The 21,060-nt window shown below is 33.6% G+C and overlaps 1 protein-coding gene across 4 annotated transcripts; it reads left to right on the top strand.

Annotated features, from left to right (window-relative positions):
• Positions 1-3,631: 3,631 nt before the first annotated feature.
• Positions 3,632-19,073, top strand: LOC129297557 (COP9 signalosome complex subunit 7-like). Of its 4 annotated transcripts, none has more exons than XM_054935885.1 (9): positions 3,632-3,889; positions 4,702-4,777; positions 6,671-6,759; positions 7,794-7,883; positions 15,953-15,997; positions 16,105-16,175; positions 16,716-16,851; positions 17,975-18,063; positions 18,640-19,073. In XM_054935885.1, the coding sequence occupies exons 1-9, from the start codon at positions 3,731-3,733 to the stop codon at positions 18,659-18,661; spliced, it is 777 nt and encodes a 258-aa protein (XP_054791860.1). In that variant the 5' UTR covers positions 3,632-3,730; the 3' UTR covers positions 18,662-19,073. The 4 variants fall into 4 exon arrangements, with proteins under 4 accessions (XP_054791860.1, XP_054791859.1, XP_054791862.1 ...); XM_054935884.1 differs by having other exon boundaries at positions 17,972-18,063; XM_054935887.1 differs by having other exon boundaries at positions 17,958-18,063.
• The last annotated feature ends 1,987 nt before the right edge of the window (positions 19,074-21,060 follow it).

Here is a 21,060-nt window from a genome sequence, read left to right as displayed (position 1 = left end):
TGCAATTAACCACCTAATCTCTTTCACTTAACCATCTTAAACCCTAGTCATTCTCCATGAGCCTTTTACCCCTTTTATTAACTCAAATACAATCCACAACAACATTTTACCCTTTTAAACTCCACAATTTAGGCTAGATTGAGCCTATAGCCTCAAAATTTAATCATTAATTCTCAAATCAGTTACAAAATCTTATTTTAACTCTCAATAGCCATTTCCCAACTATCAAGTTAGAAACAACACCTAACACTCCCTAAATCAATTTTTCTATCTCTAAAATCAAGAGAAATTAAGGTAGAATAGGAGAGTAGAGCATTAAGAAATTTACTCGGTGAGTAACAGGTTGGAACAGATTCCTAGGTGCTCGTGAGTTAATGCCTTAGCATAACCAACTCTTCTCCTCTCTTCTATGTCTTTCTCTTCCCACAAATTGACCCACACATTGATATTCACATTTTATACTATGCGCCATGGCGCACATTACTTATGTTGCAGCGCATGTTATAGAAAGAAAACTCTTACTATGATTCACATGTTCTGTGCCCAACTGCCATTCTTCTACTTAATCCTAGCCATATAATTAGTCATCAACTCAAAATATTAATTCGCCACCCAAAATCATAACTAATTTACTAATTAGCCCTTAATTAGAAATTAGATTTTCGAATTAAAAGTTTAGGATGTTACACCTATGACTTCAATAGAGTTTAAGGGGGTTGTTCTAAGTTTCTAATCATTGGTTTAAACTAGTGTTAATGATGGGTTTAGAGATAACCCTGATACTAATTAGCCTAGATTAAGCTAATGGTGAAGTTCAACAGTGTTAGTTAAGCTGAATGAAAGTTAAAAATAGGATTTTTTATTGTCAAAATTGCTGATTAAGGTCTTAGGCCTTAATCACAATTAAGAGCTAATTATGACAATTAGTCATTCATGACATTTGTTAATCCTAAGCTGTAGATTAATAACTCTTAGAGCTTGTGGACTGTTTGTGAGATTTTCTCAAAATCTAAATTGTACTCTTTAGAGTGGTCAACTAAGAATTGAGGTAATCAGGAGTTAAATTATAGCATATGTTTGTGTCTACAATAATGAAATTGATTAATCATGGAATGTGAATGAATGTGTTTATGGTATGTTATTGAAAACGTATATGTGAACAAGAATTAAGGTTTATGATGTGAGTTATGTAATGGATGAGTATGTATCACATGATTGGATGGATTTAATTTTAGTTGTTTAAGTATGACTTGTTGATGATGATGTGATTAGATGTAAGCTATTGAACATGACTGTGACTTTATGATTTCTTAACCATGAGGATGATTATTAGATGAGTTGAGCATGGTTATGGCTATAGCATGTCATTGTCATAAAATGATGATCATGAATGCAGCATATTATGATAATGGTAATGTGATCTATTGATTATGGCTAGGGATTTATGATTTAATAAGCATGAGTATAATCATTTGGATGGATAAGTATGTGATAATTATGAATTTGTCATTACATATGATATGCATTTGCATGATCACAGATGGGTGAAAGTTCACTTAGGAGATTAGGATGTTATGGAAATCCATGCAGTATTCACTAGTATTGCGAGGCATCGATGATTGGCTCTCATTATTACTCTTAACCCCAACTATGCGAAGTTGATAATAGAGTAGAGTGACACCTTATGAGTTCTAAATAGGGGATTCTATGACCCGAAAGTAAGTATGAAATCTTAGCTTGGCCACCCCTCATGATTGGAGAGTGGAGTTAATTCGATTATATGAGTTAGTCACTCTAGGGCCAAGACTTAAGAGTAAAAACCTAAATGTTACTAGAGAAGAAGGAGGGATGAGAGATGAACTTGAATAATAAGAAAGTGACAATCAATAATAAGAGAGCAACAATCGAATCAAAGTGCCATGAAATAGGAAGTAAGTAGAGTTAAGCTAAAAGAGTGACAATCGAATAAATGTTTTTGCTTTTACCACTAGCTCCAAGAACTTTACCACTACCAATAACTCTCAAGGATGGATCAAGAAAAGAAGGGAAGATTGGGAGGGATTTAGGGACAAGGTTACGAGAAGAATTTAGAGAAAGAGGGAAGTAAGGAAGAATAAGATGTAGCTCAAAACACTACAGCCATGTGTAATGTCACGAGCAACGATAGAGAAAGAGGAGGCATAGTTGGCAAAATGGGCCGAGCTTGTTGACCTTGCCCATTTAAGCACTAAAATAACTAGGATCGGGTCACTGAATTAAAGGGTATAAATAAATTTCTAGCTTAAAAGGGCCGGCCTTAATGGGTCTAGAAATAAAAAGCCTGGGCCTTTTAGGCTTGATTTTTTTTTAAATTCAAGTAAAAATTGAAAAACATCAAGTGATTATCATACTTTAAGCCTGATTTTTTTTTTAAATTCAAGTAAAAATTGAAAAACATCAAGTGCTTATCATACTTCAAGTCCCTTATCAATAACAATCACTTTTGATGATGCATTTTTTGCATATTTTAAATACTTCATCAATTAAATTTGTTATTTTCTAATCTTATTTTATTTTATTAGTATTTAAATGATATTTCTTTAATCCTTTACAAATTATAATGTAGGACTATCAAGACAATTATATGAGTATGTGTGATTTTTTTATGGACAAGTTTGAAGAAGAGAATCATTTGGGTAAACCAATATTAAGTCTCATAATTTGAAAGAATTAGATATTAAACTAGTGAAAGAATAATCACATCGATTTCCAATTTTTTCAAAGATGACTGCTGATATTCTTAGTATTTCAATCACTACTATGGCTAGTGAATTAGTTTTTAGTATTGGTTCATATGTTTTGAAAAAAATATCAAAGTTTTCTTCTTCCAAATAATGTTAAGCTTATTATTTATACTCAGAATTGGTTGCATGATTTTGATATTGATTTGAATGTTTAAACTTTATAAATTTATTGTGGATTTACTTAAATTTATTTTTAGACTTAATTTTAAGTGTAATATCTTTTTTTTGAGATTATAAATACATTTATTAAGCTTTTAAACTAAAAAAAGAAAAAAAAACTAGAGCCGAGACACTTAGGGTTAGCCACACAGCCCTTAAGGCTAAGGCTAGGCTTCAAAATGAAGCCTTTTGGGCCTAGCCCTTTTAGGGTATGCCCTTTAAGGGTCGACACTAATTATCAACTCTAGCTGTGTGTGAGGTCATCATTGATAGCAAAAGAGGAGGAACTATATGTGACATTGAAGTTATTTAGTGAGAAGCTTGCAATTGTGGTGAGGGAATTTTGGTAATATGACTATATTGACCTTTATTCTTCTAAAGACCTCCTTTAGGACATTGAATTTACTTGTGGGATTTTTCTTTAGCAATTTTCCCAAATACTTATGTTCATGATGGTTATATTATAAAGTATTATAATTATAATTATAGTTATGTTTTATGATCAACACCACAATCATCAAAAGTTTTAATAATTTTTAATAATTATTAAAAAGTATATAAATTAATATAAATTATAATTATAATTTATGATTCATTATTAAAAAGTATAACTTAATATAAATTATAATTAACATTTTAACAATTTTAACAAGTATATAGTTCAATCATGGGAGCGGTACTTACAATCGAGAGCCTTCTCGCTAGAGGGCCTTCCTCCTCAAGCTTTCACTGCAGAAGCATAAGCGTCAAGCCCCAAATCGCTGGTTTCTCTCTTCTTTTATCCTGAGATGGATATCGAACAAAAGCAAGCGGATTTCATCGATCACTTCGTCAAGCAAGCCTCTGCTTCCAAGGGTTCGGGACTCGGTTCTGTGGTTGTTGAAGCCACTTCTAACCCTTCCCTCTTCGCTTTCTCTGAGATTTTGGCCGTCCCTAGTGTTGTAGAGGTTCGTACATGTCTCATTGATCTGGAATTCCTGTTTTTCACTTTTTCCCAATTTTTTTATTCTGCTCTAAGGCTTGTTGTTCGAGGGAAATAGATTCCTCCCCTCTAACTTATGTGGTTTTCATATTTTTTGCCACATATGATAATTCTTTCTTACTGTCTCGTGGTCTTTGGTCACTTCTTTGAAGTTACTTGAATTTCTTGACGCTTCCGTTTGTGTTCTTTCTAATTTATGTTTAAGCCTTGAAACATTGCCTTCACCTGTGAGTTTCATCCCTGTCGAAAAACTTAGGTTGCTATGAGTTGGATATTTTAATCCTTTTGCTTCATGAAGTTTTTCAAGATGATGGTTGTTAAACAGTAAGCTACTCCCACTTCGAGAAGCTTCATCCTGTCAAGGTTTTCTCCTAAAATTTTAGGGAAATAGTATTATGTTGATGACCTGATAAGATGTGTACTTCTGTTTGTTTTGAACTTTAACAGCTGGGGATAGAATTTGTTAAAAACAGAAGTCTCATTTTCCACTGGCTCCTCTTAATATGATTTTGTTGATATCATTTCTTTTTGTATATTTCACGGGGATTAGTGGGCTACGGGCTACCAAAGAAAGCGCTTTTTATATAAATATTTCACGGGGATTACCGGGCTACCAGTTTTTTCACTTAGGTGGTCTTGTGAATCCCCATGCTTTCATTTATTATGTAATAGTTAGTACAACTTGTAAAGCAGCACTTCTCTTTCTTAGGAGTTAGTACTTTCTAATAGTTCATTGTTAATTAATTCATATGGTTTTTCCATTCATAAATCATGCAGCTTGAAGGAACTGAGCATTCTGTCTACCTTGACGTGCTACGATTATTTGCATATGGCACGTGGAGTGATTATAAGAGTAAGCCTAAAGATTCATATTTCTGTCTTTTCCTTCCCGAAATTTTTTTGTTGCAGATTCTTGTTACTTTATATGCATTATGTAAGTATATTAACGATGGTAGGGACTGCAGTAATTTTCTATTCTTGCTGGCGTTGGTGCTTCTTAGAAGAAAATGTAACAATATTGTTCCCACTTCATTGTCAGCATATATGTTCAGCTGCTTTTGGATATTGAAAGTTTACGTGGATGCAGTTAGTACTGAGAATGGTTTCCATGAATTGATGATGATTGAAATTCTTCACAACATCCTACGACCATTTCGTATCTCTTTTATCATGGGCATTGAATGACCACTGTTATATCTCACCAATTCTTCTGGTTGATGTGGAGCTGAATCAAATGGAAATCATGTAGTGAAATAGAGAGGAAAAGAAGGTTTGGATGGAAAGAGAGCTACCAGTGATTGACAATGCTAAACATTTAACCTTAATTTTAAAAGAATAGTATGAAGTGGCATTTTTGAAAGTTCTGGAATATGCTGGTGAGGTGAAATTTATCCATTCATATATCTTGCTGCGTGGTCAAGTGCAGCAAAGTGATTGATTCTTTTAATTATCAGTGTTAAGATATTGGGATGCGAACCTTGCAATGAGTGGCTTTGTTTAGAAAGTAAATGTTTGCATAGGAAGGTTGCATTCTTGTTTCATGGATTCTCAGAAATTGGTGATGACTGTTGGGCAATGAGGAATTGTGGGATGCTGATAGGGTGATCAATTGAGGACTCAGCTTCTAAATAAGTTTATTGATCATTGCGGACAATATATGTAAGAGGCTGCTATGGTTATTGCTGCTCTCGGGTATCTATCAGAATCTTTAAATCTAGTTAAAAATAGATTCTGATTCATCTAATTAAAGCAGAAAAACATGAAAAGAAAAAATACAATCAGTGAGGTTATATTTGGCTGATAATTCCGTTATTGTTATAGTCAGGTATAATCTCACCATGCTAGGGAGATACTTATGATCCTAATTTATGATTGGTGACAATGAAAAGGATCATATTTATTGATCTTTTTTATGATGTTGGAAGTTTAAAAGTTGTCATCTGTAGTGCTATGAACTCACACAAACATGCATGTGTTTGGAACTGTGTGTATTCTTGTAGTACTCAGTTCTTGAAGTTGTTTGAGGAAATAATTGATGTATTGAAGTAAAATGATGAGTGATCAAAAGACTTGACCTATTCAAGCATCTTTTTGGCCTTTATGCCTTAATATAGGTTCACTTTTCCTATTAAATATTAATACAGCCATTTCTATAATTGGTCTTACCTATTATATTCTTATATTCATTAACCATTAGGGTTATCTGATAGCAATTCCACTTAGTGTGCAATATTCTTGTAAAATAGGTTGTTATTTGACATTGTATATGAAAACAATTACCCCTTTGAATGGTGAGGAAAACTGTGTTTTTCTCTTGTTGATCCATTATAAGACGTAGAAGATACAAGAATAAATAGAGGGAGGCTGCTGAGAATCAGGCCACCAAATCCTCTCGATTATGATACTGAATAAAACATAATAATAACAGCAGATTCTAATCCTTTAAACTTAGGAATGACGTCTAACCTAGATAATTAGGGTTAACAAACTAGAAAACATAATGGGCCTGGACACTCTTTTTAACAAATGGTTATCTTCACACTAAGGCTCATGTGACTACGCTCTTTTGCATTTTTCTGTTGGTAAATTATTTGAATTGGAAGTAGGAAATTCCTATTTCTAATATTCACCTTTCTAAGAATAGGATAGCTCTAGGTGCAAAGGTCTTATTTGTCATCTTTAAGGGTTGCGCATGCACTGTTTATGGATCATATAGTGGAGCTTGTCTGAAAAACATGGTTTGTAGGTAATGCTGGCCGCCTTCCACAATTGATACCTGACCAGATCCTCAAGCTAAAGCAACTCACAGTTCTTACACTAGCTGAGACAAACAAGGTATGGTGGCACCCTCTAAATCTCCGATAGATTTGGAAAAATCAAGTAAACATGTGGATTTCTTGACTTTCTGTTTTTGGCTTAATGAGTGATAATAATATTAATTTATTGTTATTTTATTAATAAAATATGATTTTCTGAACATAAAGATATTGCAAATGAGAAGGGAATATATACTTCTAAAAGAAGTGAAGAACATTGGAAGGGAAAGGAACACCTTATCCAAATCTCAGAAACTGGGAAGTCAAGAATACAACAAAGCTGCTGAGGCTCTCTGTATATCTGACAGCGACACTCGTTTTAAAACAAATAAAGAAATCATCATAGAGAGACCATAATCATTATACTGTCCTGCAATTACTGAAGATGCCATGGAACACCCTTAAAATTGCTCGTAGTTGTTTCCAATTAACATCATAGTATTGTGAAAACAGAAAATCACCACAGAATTTTGCTTTCCTTCTTCCTAAAACCACTGAAAGTTGTCTTGAGAAATTGTTCCAGAAAGAGAGGACACCCTTAATGATCCTTGAAAGTGTCAAACAACTTGCTATACTGAGTGTGGAGAACACTGTTTTTGTTCTATGAACCTACATCAGGTCATTATAATTGATCCTGTTAATTACTGAGCTTCAAAATCTAACAACTTCTCCTTAGCAAGAGCCATAGAATCTGTTGTATCTTAATTTATGTCTTCTACTGGTTAACCGAAAGTATCACTTCTCTTTTCTTGATGATTTAAATTGGATATATCTCACTGTTAGATTATTGACCAACATAACTATAGTTACATGCTCTGTAGTACTTATGGAAGCTTATTGTCCCAAACATCTCCTCCCTGGATATCATTTCAATTCTGTGCAGGATTCTATTATCATTGTTGTGTTCTTTCTTGCATTTGCTCATACGGAAAATAATCTGGTTGGGAAAAACCACCTTAAAGTTTTTAGTTTTGGTTTAGCTGTTTGTACTTGTCTTCTAACATGCAATCATTCATCAGTCATCACAGATTTACTTATTCAGTTTTCTTCCAGGTGTTGCCTTATGACCATCTAATGCAGGAATTAGACGTGACAAATGTACGTGAACTTGAAGATTTTCTAATTAATGAGTGCATGTATGCGGTAGGCATTGCTTCCTCTCAGACGTTATATTTCTGCTCAAACGTGCTTAATATATTTCTATTTGCATATATTGTTTTGTTCTGATTAATGAAATGCCCTTTTTAAGGACAAGCACTATTGCTAGAATTTCTGTAATGATATAAAATAATATCTACAAGGGTCAGGAGAAAGAGATTAGAAGACAATGAAGCAGAAATTGGGAAAACTAATTCTATAACGGTCCAGTTCCACTTTAAATCCATTAAGAAACCCCTCTAGCAATAGCATGAGAAAACCTCCATGGGAAAGTTGTGAAAGCTACCCTGTACCCCATAGGCTGCAAAGAAAGGAACCTATTGGCTATGGCTAAGTATTCTATCATCATAATCTGGTGGAGCTTAACACATTCCAATAATCAGAGAAATTTTCTTATTGTATGTGGGAATTAGAAGATTGGACTACATCAGGGATCATCTCTGAGTCCTTATTTGTTCAACTTGATCTTAAATGTTTTGACGGAACATATTCAAGGAAAAATTTTGAAATGTATGCTTTTCGCGGATGATATAGTTCTTATAGCAGAGACAAGAGAAGAGGTTAATTGCAAACTTGAGTTATGGAGAAGGACATTGGAGTCGAAAGGTTTTCGTCTGAGTAGAAGTAAGACGGAATATTTATATTGTAAATTTGGTAAAGGATTATTCGACAATAATTTGGAAGTAAAATTGGGAGATCAAATTATACCTCAAGTGGAAAAGTTTAGATATTTGGGAGCCATTATTCAAAATGATGGCGAAATCAGTGGAGATATTTTACATAGAATTCAAGCTGGGTAGTTTAATTGGAGAAAAGCTAAAGGAGTTATTTGCGACCGTAAGGTGCCTAATAAACTTAAAGGAAAGTTTTATCGCACTGCTATCAAACCGGCAATGTTATATTGTAGTGAATGCTGGGCTCTAACGGGACAGCAAGAGCATAATATTGGAGTAGCAGAGATGAGAATGTTACGATGGATGTGCAGACATACACGTAAAGATAAAATTCGAAATGAGCACGTATGCGAAAAAGTGAGGGTGGCACTTATTGAGGAAAAAATGGTAGAAAATCGGTTGAGATGGTTTGGGCATGTACAAAGAAGACCAAGGGAGGCACCAGTGAGAAGAGTGGAACATACAACTTTGAGTCTGATTAAGAGAGGTAGAGGAAGGCCTAAGAGAACACTTTTAGAAGTTATTGAACGCGATCTCTTAATTAATAATATTCTTAAAAGCTTGATAAATGATAGAGTACAATGACGTCTTGCAATCCATGTAGCCGATCCCACCTAATAGGATAAAGGCTTGTTGTTGTTGTATGTGGGAATTAGGATAAGGTTGAATAACACCTGAACTGGTACTTCCTGTTAGATGTTTCTCATCACCTGAGCCTGAGAAGATTTCTGTTCTGTTGTAGCTTCTGAACCGTTGGAAGAAGACAAGTGAACCTGCTAAACCTGAAAGGTTAGTGCCAATGGAAAAGGGATACTACACATTCATTTTATGTGTAGGTGCCTGATCTGGTTCATGGGTTTAAATTCGTGTGAATTATATGTAAGTGCCTATAAAGTGAATGTAATGTGGCAACTCTTCTCTCGATTTAAGAGGCGCTGACCACCATATAGACAAGCTAAAGTGGTTTTGGTGTATTCTGTATGGAAGAGGGAAAACGGGGTTTTGTGGGATTTACCCTGATAGCTTGCTTTGAAACAACAAATTTATTATAAGTGTTAGACATTACACGCCTTCATAACAAAGTTCATGCTGGATGATCTAGCCTATTGTACCAAATCTGAAACAAAGTAACATCTATTATATCCATATTCACGTGAGATTTGATGGAGTTCTATATTGGCTGTCAAGGACCTAACGCAATACTCCTCTTTTGTTCAAGCTTGGGATCAGCTATAAAACATAAGTGGTGTTATCTGAAACAAATTAATTAGTTATATGTTATTTTTAGACTCCACCTATGTTTATAGCCGGTCCCAAGCTCAGGTAAAAGAGGAGGGTTGTGTTAGGCCATCAACAATTAACGTAAAACTTTGTTGAATCCATCATGAATATGGACAATAGACGTTATAATGCTAATGTTAGGTTGTTGTTCGTAAGTAACACTGCATGGCTTGAGTATAGTGATAAATGAGTTAGAGCCGCTGCATTGGCGTCCGGATGTAGTGTTAAATGAGCAACGGCTACCGTGTCATTTTGAACGTGCACAGCTAAAGAAGTTAGTCCATGAGAGCAAGATTAGATTTGGTACTTGGAATGTTGGGACATTGAATTGTAAATCTGTAGAGGTTGTAGGGGTTATGATTCAAAGGAAAATTAATATCCTATGCCTGCAAGAGACAAAATGGCGTGGAGAAGAAGCTAAGGATATTCAAAGTTTCAAACTTTGGTATACAGAAAAAGTAAGCACACGCAATGGAGTAGGCATCATTATTGATAAAGAGTGGAAGAAGAACGTTGTAGAAGTTAGCATAATTGAAGACAATTATTTCCTTAAAAATGATAGTTGGACATGAGATTGTTAATATTGTTAGCGCTTATGAGCCTCAAGTCGGAATAAAAGCTAGTCTTAAGGAATTACTTCGAGAGGACTTGGAGGGGTTGATTCAACACATACCATAGAATGAGAAGGTTTTTATTGGACACTTTAATGGGCATGTCAAGAGGGAGGTTGGTTAGTATGCGAGTGTGCATGGTGGATTTTGGTTTTGGAGAGATAAACAATGAAGGACAAACTCTTGATTTCTCGTTGGCGTGTGATTTTAAAATTGCCAGCACTTGTTTCAAGAAGAGAGATGAGCATCTCATCATTTACAAAAATGGAGCCTTAAAGTCATAGATTGATTTTCTTTTGGTTAGGAACACAGATAGAAGACTGTAAAAATTGTAAGGTGATTCTCGGGGATGCTGTAATGGCACAACATAGGGTCCTTGTCTTTGATGTGTATTATGAATAAAACTAAAAAATGTCGACAAGTAATATCACCAAGGATTAGCTGGTGGCAATTAAAAGGTGAGAAGTAAGATATTTTCAAGCGGAATCTTTTGGACAAAGGAATTTGGGAATCTCAGGGAAGTGCTGACATCTTATGGGAGGATATAGCTAAAAAGATAAGGGAGGTTGCAAAAGTATTTTTGGGAGAATCAAAAGGTTTTGGTCTAGAAGATGAGTCTTTGTAGTGGAATAATAGTGTATAGGACAAAATTAAACATAAGAAAAATTGTTTTAAAGCCATACATTTGTGTAATAATGAGAAAAATTGGGAAAGATACCATATGGCTAAGAGGGAAACTGAGAAAGCTGTGAGTGAAGTTCGTTCTAAAGTTTTTGAAGAATTTTATAAGAGCTTTGAGACAGAGAAATGTGAATAAAATATTTATAAAATTGCTAAGAGTAGGGAAAGAAAATCAAGCGATATAAAACAGGTAAGATGTATAAAAGATGGAGAGGGAAGAATTTTAGTTTACAGATGATGAAATTAAAGACAGATGGGAGACTTAATTTTCCAAACTTTTTAATGATGGAGAGAGTTTATCTAGTAACTTGGAGGATTTAGTAACTCATGAAGGAGAACAAAATTTGTCATTCTATCGAATAATATGTAATAAGGAGGTAAATGAAGCTCTTAAGAAAATGGCAAATGGTAGAGCCAACGGACCTGATTGTATATCTATTGAAGTGTGGAAATGTTTAGGTGAAGAAAGGGTGAGATGGTTAACTAAGTTATTTAATGTGATTTTATGGTGTAAGAAAATGCCTAACAACTGAAGGAGAAGTACATTAATTTTTATTTATAAAATAAAGGGGATATTCAGAATTGTACTAATTATAGAGAGATTAAATTCATGAGCCACACAATGAAATTATGGGAGAAAGTAATCGAGCATTGGTTGAGACTGGAGACAAGTATTTTTAAGAATTAGTTTGGTTTTATGTCAGGTAAATCGACTACACAGGTGATATATCTACCAAGGAAATTAATGAAAAATTATCGTTGTAAAGGTAAAAATTTACATATGGTTTTTATTGATTGGGAAAAAGCTTATGACTGTATATCAAAGAGAAGTGCTTTGGAAAGCTTTAGAAAAGAAGGGAGTATGGATTGCTTATATTAAAGTTATACAAGATATGCATGAGGGGGTAAAAATTAGCATAAGAATATCTAGTGGTTAAATAAAAGACTTTTCTATAAAAATTGAACTGCATTAGAGATCATCTTTAAGTCCTTATTTGTTTGATTTGGTCTTAAATGTTTTGACAGAACATATTTAAGGGAAAATTCTCAAATGTATGTTCTTCGCAGATAATATAGTTCTTATAGCAGAGACAAGAGAAAAGATTAATTGTAAACTTGAGTTATGGAGGAGGACATTGAAGTTGAAAGGTTTCTGTCTGAGTATAAGTAAGACGGAATATTTATATTGTAAATTTGGTAAGAGACTAGTCGACAATAATTTGGAAGTGAAATTAAAAGATCAAATTATACTTTAAGTGAAAAAGTTTAGATATTTGGGAGCCATTATTCAAAATGATAACGAAATCAGTGAGGATATTTTATATAGGATTCAAGTTGGGTGGTTTAATTAGAGAAAAGCTAAAGGAGTTATTTGTGACTGTAAGGTGCCTAATAAACTTATAGGAAAGTTTTATTGTACTGCTATCAAACCAGCTATGTTATGTCGTAGCAGGACAGTAAAAGCATAAAGTTGGAGTAATAGAGATGAGAATGTTACGATGGATGTGCGGACATATATGTAAAGACAAAATTTGAAATGAGCATGTATGTGAAAAAGTGAGGTAGCACCTATTGAAGAAAAAATGATAAAAAATCGTTTGAGATAATTTGAGCATGTACATAGAAGATTGTAGGAGGCACCAGTGAGAGGAATGGAACATATAATTTTGAGCTCTGTTAAGAGAGATAGAGGAAGGTCTAAGAGAACACTTCTGGAAGTTATTGAACGCGATCTCTTAGTTAATAATATTTTTAAAAGCTTGGTAAATGATAGAGTACAATGGCGTTTTGCAATCCATGTAATCGACCCCACCTAGTGAAATAAAGGTATGTTGTTGTTGTTGATATGTTATTTTTAGGCCTTTTATTAAAAGTTTTATCATGATTACAAGCAACTAAAACTGACTTAGGACTAGACTGTCATTTGGTCCATCCTTTTTCTACCCTTGTAGCAGCACTTCTCTTGTTGTTTGATCCCTTGTGAGACAAAGCTGATACTGGAACTCAACTGCAACATTATTGTCCAAACACAATTTTTAAATACTTGTAAGATTCTTTGTTAAGCAAGGATATTGAGTAGATTAGAAAGATTAAGAGTAGTAGGATGCTTAGTGCAAGTGACTGAATGTCCAATGTTCTTAATAAGCAAATCTGATGCATCTCCTATATACGCTTGCTTTGCTCCACTATTTGTCATTGACTGGCTTCACATCTGAGGCATCATAAGTGATAGGGCAGAAGATTCTATCCCATGTCTAGGCAGAAGTTTTGCTGCCCATGGTCCTAGTCAGCATCAATTCTGTTGTTGATAATGGCATCCGAGACATCAATAATTAGTCTTGTCAAATCCATGCAAATTCTGCTTTCCTTCTAGATGTTTGGTGACTTTAGCATATTCAATGGGAATTGGCATCAAAATACCAAGCAACCTTTCCAATCCATGGTGTTGCATTTCCTATCTGCTTCTTCCACAAGAGGAAGTTATTGTCATCAAGTTTCACTAATAAGTAGTGGATCAAAGAAGTTATATCCTTTCAATAATGGTTTGTTCTACCAGAATGCTTAAAGATGTTCCCATCCTTATCTTTTTCTCTGATACCATACTAGAAATAGATAAGCGCACACAAAGAGAGAGAGAGAGAGAGAGAGAGAGAGAGTTCCACTTTATCAATGATGAAGTATACCTATTTATACCAAGCACCTAGTTAATATTCTAAAATTAATTGAGTATATGTATGGCTGTCCAAACGCATAGCTATCTCTAATAATATACGATTATCTTGATTGTGTGGTGAAGGATAAAGTAGATTTCGAAAAGTAAGTTTAATGTAATTTAATCTAATTACTTAATATTTAAAATTAAGATTAAGAATTGTAGATGTTTCATTAATTTGGTATTTTAATAAAGAATAAATTACTATCAGAATTAGTTATCTTTGATGTGTCTTATTGTTTTAATTTAATAAGGAATACTTATTTGATTATTTTTTAGGGTTCTAAGCTTTCTTATTAGCTTTTTTTTTTTTTAAATAAATATCCTTTGTGCTTTATGCATAAGGCTACTACTAGCTATGCTTAGGCATTTAGAGGGACTAATTTATAGAGTTCTAGTAGCTTTCCTTTACTTTTTCTACATCTGACCCCTTTTATGCATTCTATGCACTCCCTTCCTTTATGCTTGCTAGTGGTTTTACATCAATTTAGTGTGAAGGCAAGGAGCCCATTGTTCCAATCACACTTCTATTGTTTGAGTTTGTCGTGTAGTCAATTCCATGTTCGGATAGAGGAGAGTTGTGTTAAGCTCTCAATAGCCACTGTAAAACTTTGTCAAATCTCACATGAATATGGATAGTATATATTTTTGTGCTAATGTTAAGTTGTTGCCCTTTAGCAACATGACATATGGATTGAGTATAGTTTCAATTGAGTTAGAGTTGATACATTGGTGCCAAGATGTAAGGTTAAATGAGCAAGGATCTGGATGGATGCGGTTAATGAAGTTAGTTCACGAGAGTAAGATTAAATTTTTTACTTGGAATGAAAATGTTCAAGAAAAGATCAAACATAAAAGAGATTGTTTTGACGCCATACATTTGTGCAAAAATGTGGAAAATTGTTAAAGGTATCGTATGGTTGAAAACAAGACTAAGAAAGCAGGGCATGTTCTAAAGCGTTTGAGGAGTTTTACAATGAGTTAGTGACATAATGGGGAACATAAGATTTAAAGGATTACAAAAGATAGGGAAAGAAAATCAAGAGATTTGGGCCAAGTAAGATATATAAAGAATGAAGAAGAAAATAAAGAGAAGGCATAATGGCATTATGCGATCCATGTCCCACCTAGTGGGATAAGGGTGGTGGTTGTCGTTGCCTGTTTCTAACCTTCAGTTTTGGCTTGGTGGCATTAGACACTAATGTGATAATGGTTTAAGTGCCATCAGCTAGCTACATAGACAAGTCACTTGAAAAATGTGATAGAGGTAAAGGCGAAATAAGAGTGCCTTCAACAATGTTCCAATAGATTAGAAGAAAACTATTTCAATAAAGGAACATTGTCGTTGATCCACTTGAGTGCCTGTTAGATATTGATGATGATGATAACATTATAAATTTTGATGAGGAATTGAACTTAAATTTAGACACTTAAAATCATGATGTTCCTACCTCAGCTTGAACTTTAAAATTCTACCCTTGATACGACCACATTTAGTCCATTGACAATTAAAAGAACTTAGTCGAACGATAGGCTTGATTCAATAATCTTTATTTTAATAGTATCTTATCAACCTAATGAGATTCCTTTAATCATATATCTAATTTGTTTTTATACGTATGTATAGCATTTCTAAAGCCTATTATATGCATAAGGGGCGTGTCGTGTACAAAAGAGATGAAGCATGATTCAAGTGTATGATAAATACAGTAAGCATTAGTTTCATGCACAACTTATTGTGATCATATAAACCATGTTGTTAATATATTTGTATCATATTTGTCCTCATCAAAACTCATGACGTTGAACTTTAGGACTAACAACAAATTGACTTTTTATTTTGCCATTTTGCCAATAGTTTTACTAATTTTCAATTTCTGCAATACTATGGTGTTACAGATTACTCGCTGATTGTAAGAGATTAATATGATTCTCATTTTCCCTTTATGATGCTGTTTTAATCTTATGTTTGGCAATTATCTTTGTGGAGTTCTTTCCTTATTATTACTATTCTGATGTTGTAGAAAAATTATTGAATAGAAACAAATATTATCATAAATAAATGGTTAATGTCAATCTTATTGGTTCCATCAGGGTATAGTAAGAGGAAAGCTGGATCAACTGCGAAGATGTGTTGAGGTCCCTGCTCATGATCTCGTTCATGATTTGGCTGGCTTCTTTTTCATTTCTATCACTGCGTTTGTCCTCTTTCAGAAAATTTGCTGATCTCTGAGGGTGTACTTTAGGTCCAATTTGCAGCAGGGAGGGACTTGAGACCTGGTCAGCTGGGAAATATGATACATACACTCTCTAACTGGTAATGTAATTATTCTTGTAGCGAAGAAATTTATTATAGCCATATTTCAACTTGGCAATCAGTTACGCGTAGCTGGTAACGTCCTTAGATGGCCTATTCAGATGATAAACATGACAAGACTTCACAACTGTAATGTGATAGGGATCATGTAATTTCTTGCTACATAGGGTTAATTCAAATCAAAGCTTTAAGTTGCATTCTAGGGTTAGTTCAAATCAAAGCTTTAAGTCGCATTCTGATGAGGTTTTATTTAAAAATGCTATTTTCCTTGAATTTTAGACTGTATAGCATCCAAACTCACTTATAGTTGGCTTGAACTTTCAGTTATCAAGCTTGGAAATTTTTGTTTCACTTATAGTTGGTAAATGAGGATTCAACTTCTTTTAGTGCTGTGGTTGTCTGTTTCTCTTAGCTTCTCTAAACCATAATTATCTCCATTATTCTTTTTCTTATTTTTGTGTTGCCAATATCTTGCGTGGAGTTCCTTTTTAAAATATTACAGGTTGGCTTCACATCTAGTATTTTAATATTGCTTACTAGGTTGTCTACGTCAGATAATATGCTTGCTTCAATTCAAGAAAAGATAAAATGGGCTGATACTATGAGTGAGTTGGACAAGAAGCACAAGAAGGATGTGGAAGAAAAGGCGGAAGAAGTGAAGAAGTTAATTTTCAAGGTCGGTTGAATTTAATATCATGCCTATCTCATTCATATCGGTGATTTTCTTTACTCACATGGATAAGAGGATGACCCGTCAGAAACATGCTTGTAATTTGAATCATTGCTGGCAATTTCCCCTTTATTAGGTGCTGTGTCATGGGATTGATCTTTTATTCCTTTGCTTCTTTACCTTCAATATAGGCAGGACAGTTTTGAACAGATTGCCTGTACTTGCACTTGTAAAGAAATTTTAATTTATTCTGTAGTTTGTATATTTGTGTTCTGCAATTGGTTTAGCATAGATATGTCTTGAGTTCGTTATGGCTGTACTTAAGTTCCACCCACCAACCACTTGCACATACTCACATGCTCTCAGTAAGAGGAAGATGAAAGAGATGAACCACTTACTACTTGCAAGTTTGGGCTTATCTTGAATTTTTTCATAGTAATCTTTCATGACAAAGCCAAGACAGTAATGTTGAATGGGAGATGTACAATTTCCACTTTTACTATTCATAGATACTTGCGCATGTAATTCGTTATGTAAAGTTCTCTCAATAGAACGGATGGCGCCATTCCAAATTTTGGCAAAACCAAATCAACTTAACTTTTAGTTTTGGCACTTTTTCTTAAACATCTTTATTATGCATGTCTAATTGGCATCGCAGGAAAGCTTGGTTTCTGAAAGAGAGAAATGGCCATGTCCATGTAGGAGTTTTATTGGCCCACTTTATTTTAAATATTATATAGAGCTGCTCAGGGAAAAAATGGAGCTCAGGAAATTTTTTGAATTATTGAAACCAGCTTTGCACTTCCTTATGTTTGGATGTTGTCAAACGTACTATTATAGCATTATTACCATGGTAATTAAACTGACTTCAGTTATAAATGTTTTTGCCACACATGGATTCTTTAGAGTCTTCAGGTTAAATTAAAATTTATTCCATGCAATACTTTGGAAGCAGCAGCACTCTTTTTTAGGAAGAGACAGAAATGAGATTTGTTTTGCGTAGATAACTGCCTTTTTCTGCCATTCTTGTTTGATATCATATGATTATATTTAGGTTAATACAAATGCTGGGATATATTGGTCGATGTGTCTTACTTACTTTGTGGCAGAAGTTGCACACTGTCAGCAGGCCGACATTGACTTTCGAGGGCATGAGGAGATCAACTCTGAATCTGGTGGAGTGATGGACTATGAGGAAGATCGAAGCCGACCTAAAAGGTGATTTGAGAGAGCTTTATGGGCTTCAAAGTATTTGACTAGATTCTCTTTGACAAATTTTGGTTGTGCGCATGCTAGTTAATGGCAATAATACCCAAAGCAAAAAAAGTGGTTTAAGTTTTGATTCCTGGTTGGTTCTCAATACTGCATTTTATAATTTTTTCAGTTCAAATATTTGGTGTTTGAACACTTAATTAAATATACTGAATAGGCTTTCCCACCCCATCTTCCCTTTTCTCTTAGGTTCTTAATTCGAAACTAGTACGGGACCTGTCTTTTTAATGGAAAAGAATTATAACATGTAATTTAGGTGTTAAAAGTCGGACCAATCATTGAATTGGTCAAGGCATTAGTTCAAGAATTAATGGTCAAAATCATAGTTAAAACATGGTTAAACTAGTCATACAAAGCATTTTATTTAGTTAGTTAAGACATTAATTTAACAGTTTACTAGTTCAATTGGGTGGATTAACCTGGATATCTATACTATGCATGTAATATAAGAGGAAATTAAAACTGAAAATGCGTTGTTTTGGTAGTTTACATGCGTGACTGATGATTTTGGGATGAGTGCAGGAGGCGGCATCCACTATCTTGAAGAGAGTAGGAGATAAAGGAGCTCAATGGATGGGTGTGTTTAGAAGCTTGCCTGACTTTTATTCATGGCATGCATCCACTGAGAGATTATCCTCTGCTTTTGGAGACAAATGTTACCTCTTTGATAGAGCTCTGATCTGTCCCACCACAAACATCATCATTATGAGGTAGGGGAGAGAAAAACAAAGGAAAGACTTGTTATTGGCTTAGAGTTGTATTTCAGGATTGTTAGTACTTCTTGAACCATTCTGTTCCCGTGAAGGTTTTTTGGGCTTGAACCGGCTGAGTTGGTGGTGCGGATAATTTTTTCTGGAGCTAGATTTCTTTTACATGTTTCATTCATATATGATGCTTCTATTGCTTTGCTACTCACAGCGTTGAATATATCTGCATGAAGATATTTTCCGTGGTGATTTTAATCTTTAGAATATAAAAGTAGGCATAGGCTCAATTCTTATCAAGTAAGATTTAACGATGTGGATGGAGAAAATTACAATGAAAGTTACCTCAGGTAACGGTATAATTCTATGTAGTTGGCAAAAAACTTGGTAGCATGACTGAATATCAAATAATTATATAAAAATTATATCTGGTTCACCAAAAAAAAAAAAAAAAAGAGTAAACTCTATCAATGAATATACTTAGGAATACTTGGTAACGTGATAATAAGCTTGTATAAGAGGTGGAGGGTGTTTTTTTTTGGTTTTTTATAATCGATATATCCTCAGACTTGGATTCTCGAGTAAATGGTGTCGCAGACTCACTGTAATCCCTCAACCAGATATTTTTAAAAATAATTTTTAAAATTTCCTTTTAATAAATATATTATTTAATAGGTATTTTTTATTTTCTGCATCTGTAAATGTAAAAATATTTTCAAATATAAGTTAAAGTAAAATGTAAACTCTGTAAATTATCTATAGCAAAAAATGCTGAATTGAAAATTGAGAAACGTAGTGGGGTTGAATGCCTTTGTTCATGTATGGTGACTAGCGCGATATCTTTGATGCCAAAGAAGACTTGATTTTTAACATGGTAGCACATTAAGAGAATGACTTAACACGCTTAATGGAAGCATAAACATAAAATTAAGTCGTTTTCAAAGCCACTGACGTGTTAAGACAATCCTGTTAACATGTTAATTAAAAGCTACTTATGAGAAATAGGATTTCATACTTTATAAAACATCATTGCCATTTGTGCTAGTTTTTTAATTTTAAAATCATTGCAGAAACTATTTTTGTTTGAAAACAAGTGTTTTTAATGCTGTGTTTGGATTAATAGAGATTTGGATTGGGACCAAATCTCTCATTTGGATACACAAATTTATGAGTTTGGATTTGATTCAAATCTAAATTTATTTTAAATTGTAATTTCTTATAATTTTAAATTTCTTTTACATCATAGTCATTTTAAAAATCTCATTCTTTTCGTGTTGTCACTATTAATATCTTTATAATTCTCATATATTTTCTCATTTTTTGTCAATGAAAAAATGTAAATAAATTTGTCATTTTCAATTTTTTCATGTGCGTTTTAGATCTCAATTCATCTCTCTTTTTCATTTAAATTTTTTAAACTAACTAAACAAAAAATTTAAACATGAATTTTAAATGTGATAACAGTTCAAATTTAAAATTCAAATTCAAATCCATCATTTCAAATGTTATCCAAAACTCTTTCATAAGTATCCTAAGACTTGAAGCATATAAAACATAGATAACCAAGTCTTCTATTAAATCTCTTCATCTTAATTGTTTTATCATTATACTCTAGCAATTAGCTCAACAAAACAAGCCTTCTACAAGGTTCATTATCATCAAAACCGTGTGATCCAATTGTCAAGATTCCTCCTTCCTTGCTTTTACGTGACACCTTGTTTGTTTCTTTAAAGAAGGGAGCTAAAATCCAGTCACAAGCTCTTTACATTTAACTGAGTGAATTTCATGTATTGAAAAGGTTGGGCCACTCCACCCATATTATCAGACTATAATATTTAAGCTTGTAACTTCTGTAGCATAATAAAGATGGTAGGCAATATAGTCTAAAATAACTTGAAAAAGGAGTGAATTGGGTTACTAAAAGTTTGATTAATAAATTAATTTTTTAGAATAATAAAGAAAGAGTTAGAATGATTTCACTGAGAGTTGATCAAAAGAGGAGATAGAATGCAATACTATGATTTATAATGGGTTGGTCAATCCACTTACCTACTTCCAATCTCAAAGACTCACTTGAAAATTTCACTATATCTTCCAAGATTTTCACAGGCTTCTGGATGTCTCATACAATCCACAACACTTCTTGTCTGAAATTTCTTTCCCTTACAAAGGTAATTAATTCACCCACTAAATTGCCTTGAACTGATCAATGAATCTAATTAATGCAATATCATTTATA

This window comes from Prosopis cineraria, unplaced genomic scaffold (genome assembly GCF_029017545.1).
Source record: "Prosopis cineraria cultivar Desert tree isolate PC_DT_omini unplaced genomic scaffold, ASM2901754v1 PC555, whole genome shotgun sequence".
NCBI classification, from domain to species: domain Eukaryota; kingdom Viridiplantae; phylum Streptophyta; class Magnoliopsida; order Fabales; family Fabaceae; genus Prosopis; species Prosopis cineraria.
The sequence above is the reverse complement of the archived record's forward strand: the minus strand, read 5'-3'. Positions and strand labels throughout refer to the sequence as shown.